At 37.7% G+C, this 2,038-nt stretch overlaps 1 protein-coding gene across 1 annotated transcript; it reads left to right on the top strand.

Annotated features, from left to right (window-relative positions):
* The first annotated feature begins 106 nt into the window (after positions 1–106).
* On the top strand, positions 107–1,914 carry LOC107683170 (transferrin receptor protein 1-like). Its single transcript, XM_016479243.1, has 5 exons — positions 107–454; positions 559–649; positions 870–1,097; positions 1,178–1,327; positions 1,425–1,914. The coding sequence occupies exons 2-5, from the start codon at positions 569–571 to the stop codon at positions 1,662–1,664; spliced, it is 699 nt and encodes a 232-aa protein (XP_016334729.1). The 5' UTR covers positions 107–454; positions 559–568; the 3' UTR covers positions 1,665–1,914.
* Positions 1,915–2,038: the final 124 nt, after the last annotated feature.

Raw genomic sequence — 2,038 nt, 5'->3', positions numbered from 1 at the left:
AAGGCCACCGGGTGGAGGTGGCTCTGGGTGCGAGGGCCCTTTCAATGCTGCTTGCAGCTTTAAGTAATTTATTATTATTATTATTATTATTTGAATTTATAGACTAATGTAATTCTATCTTAATTCCTTCATTTTAAATTTAAATTTGAATCTTATTTTTGTATTAACAAAAGTGCATATTAGTGCCTATGCACCCTGAGAAATTTGGTAGAGCTAATTCAGTGGTGCTCAAGTTCGAGAACCACTCATTCCGTTCACAGTCCCATTTCCTACTTTTCTCCCTATTCTTTGACATTTTTAGATGCGTTTCTCTTTAATCAACAGGTGCAGATTCTTTTAGAGCTTCTGCCAGTCCTTTGTTGCACACACTTCTGCAGAAGACCCTGGGAAAGGTCAAAAGCCTAAGGTCAAAATCAAGCCTTCTCCAGAGTTATGGTCGTGGTTTTTCATCACTGTGAGTAAATCTGCTTTGATTTGTGTTTTAATGATGGAAATATCAATATAATTGTGATTGTTTCTGTGGTGATGTGATGTATATGAATCTATTTTTGTGCTCAGTCTGACACCCATGCAGATGGATGATGGTGCATATCCTTTCCTGGCCCTCTCTGGAATCCCATCCGTTTCTTTCAGTTTCATCTCTTCTTCGGTAAGTGTTTTTCCTGTCTATTGTAATTTTAAAAATTAATGCTTTTAATCATGCATCCAGATCCTTAAATAAATACCACAAGCCATTTCCTTACCATTCAAGCTCATCACCCAGTGGTTTTTTGAGACTGCCAGCCCAAAATGTTGCTCTATTCATAAGTGTCATAAACAAAGAGTCATCCAAATGTTTGCATACTCATTTTAGGATGTTTTTCCACCAGGATAAACAGTTTTTAGGCACAAATATGGATGAAAAAAAGCATCTGGACCGCATCACCGATCAGAAAGTGGTTGAGTTGTCCGTGCTTGCTGCTCAGGTTGCTGGGCAGATGGCCCTTCGGCTCGTCCATGACCACATCCTCAAACTAGATGTTACCAAGTATTCTGATGTGATTGCCCGCCACGTGAGCGCCATCACCCAGCACGTTGACACTCTCAAAAATGACACGGTAATGCTTTTTGTCATATGCATTGTTTTTGCAATGAGAAACAATAAAAAACGTATTGATTCTCAATGTTCTTTTAACAGGTCGATAAAATTGAGTCTTTGTCAACGAAGTGGCTGAATGCGGCAAAGAGTTCCTACAGTCGTGCCGCAGCCTCTCTAAATATTGACATAAGGAATACCGACCAGAATGACTTTGAGATGTGTCGCATAATCAATAACCGCATAATGAAGGTGAAGTTATTATTCTCTTGGTCTTTCTAGGCTCATCTTGTATCATTGCTTGATACATACGGGCCAATTTCTCATGTCTTTGTTTTCTCCTTTTAAGGTGGAGCATAATTTTCTCTCTCCTTATGTCTCTTTGAGAGATGTCCCATTCCGCCACATTTTCTTTGGTAATGGCTGGCAAACCACCACAGACCTGGAAAAGTACTTGGGTGATGTACAAGAAAAGACAAGCTTCAACATAGACCAGGTCCTAAACCAGTTCGCTCTACTCACCTGGACCATCCAGGGCTGTGCTAATGACCTGGCTGGAGATATCTGGTCCTTGGACAACGAGATATAGAATTTTTCACTGTTGCATCAACCAACTTGTCTTTGGCTTTGCTTGAACATATTTCTAGATACATAAAAACAATCCTGTCACTATGAAGTAGATCTGATTTGATTTGGAACAATGAATTTTGACCAAGCATATCTTCAAAATTAATGATATGACCGTTTTAAATTAAACTTTGGAAGTTCTTTAATCATATTAAGAACTATAGTGACATATTAAATGTTTTTATTGCATTATATATAGTTTGGGATCAGTAAGACTTGTAATGTTTTTTTTTTAAAGAAGTCTCTTATGCTCATCAAGGCTAATCAGTACTTGACAGTAATCTTGCAAAATGTTACAATATAAAATAATGGTTTCTATTTTAATATCCTTTAAAA

The sequence above is a fragment of the Sinocyclocheilus anshuiensis genome, unplaced genomic scaffold (assembly GCF_001515605.1).
Source record: "Sinocyclocheilus anshuiensis isolate Anshui unplaced genomic scaffold, SAMN03320099.WGS_v1.1 C33005918, whole genome shotgun sequence".
In the NCBI taxonomy this organism is placed as follows: domain Eukaryota; kingdom Metazoa; phylum Chordata; class Actinopteri; order Cypriniformes; family Cyprinidae; genus Sinocyclocheilus; species Sinocyclocheilus anshuiensis.
Note: the sequence above shows the minus strand (reverse complement) of the source record. Positions and strands in the feature narration are given on the sequence as shown.

What these genes read in the sequence shown, in the direction of transcription:
- LOC107683170 (XM_016479243.1), top strand. Translation starts at nt 569, where the DNA reads ATGCAGATGGATGATGGTGCATATCCTTTCCTGGCCCTCTCTGGAATC. An exon ending in ACACTCTCAAAAATGACACG is followed by an intron (nt 1,098 to 1,177) that starts GTAATGCTTTTT and finishes TTCTTTTAACAG; the next exon opens with GTCGATAAAATTGAGTCTTT. An exon ending in TCAATAACCGCATAATGAAG is followed by an intron (nt 1,328 to 1,424) that starts GTGAAGTTATTA and finishes TCTCCTTTTAAG; the next exon opens with GTGGAGCATAATTTTCTCTC.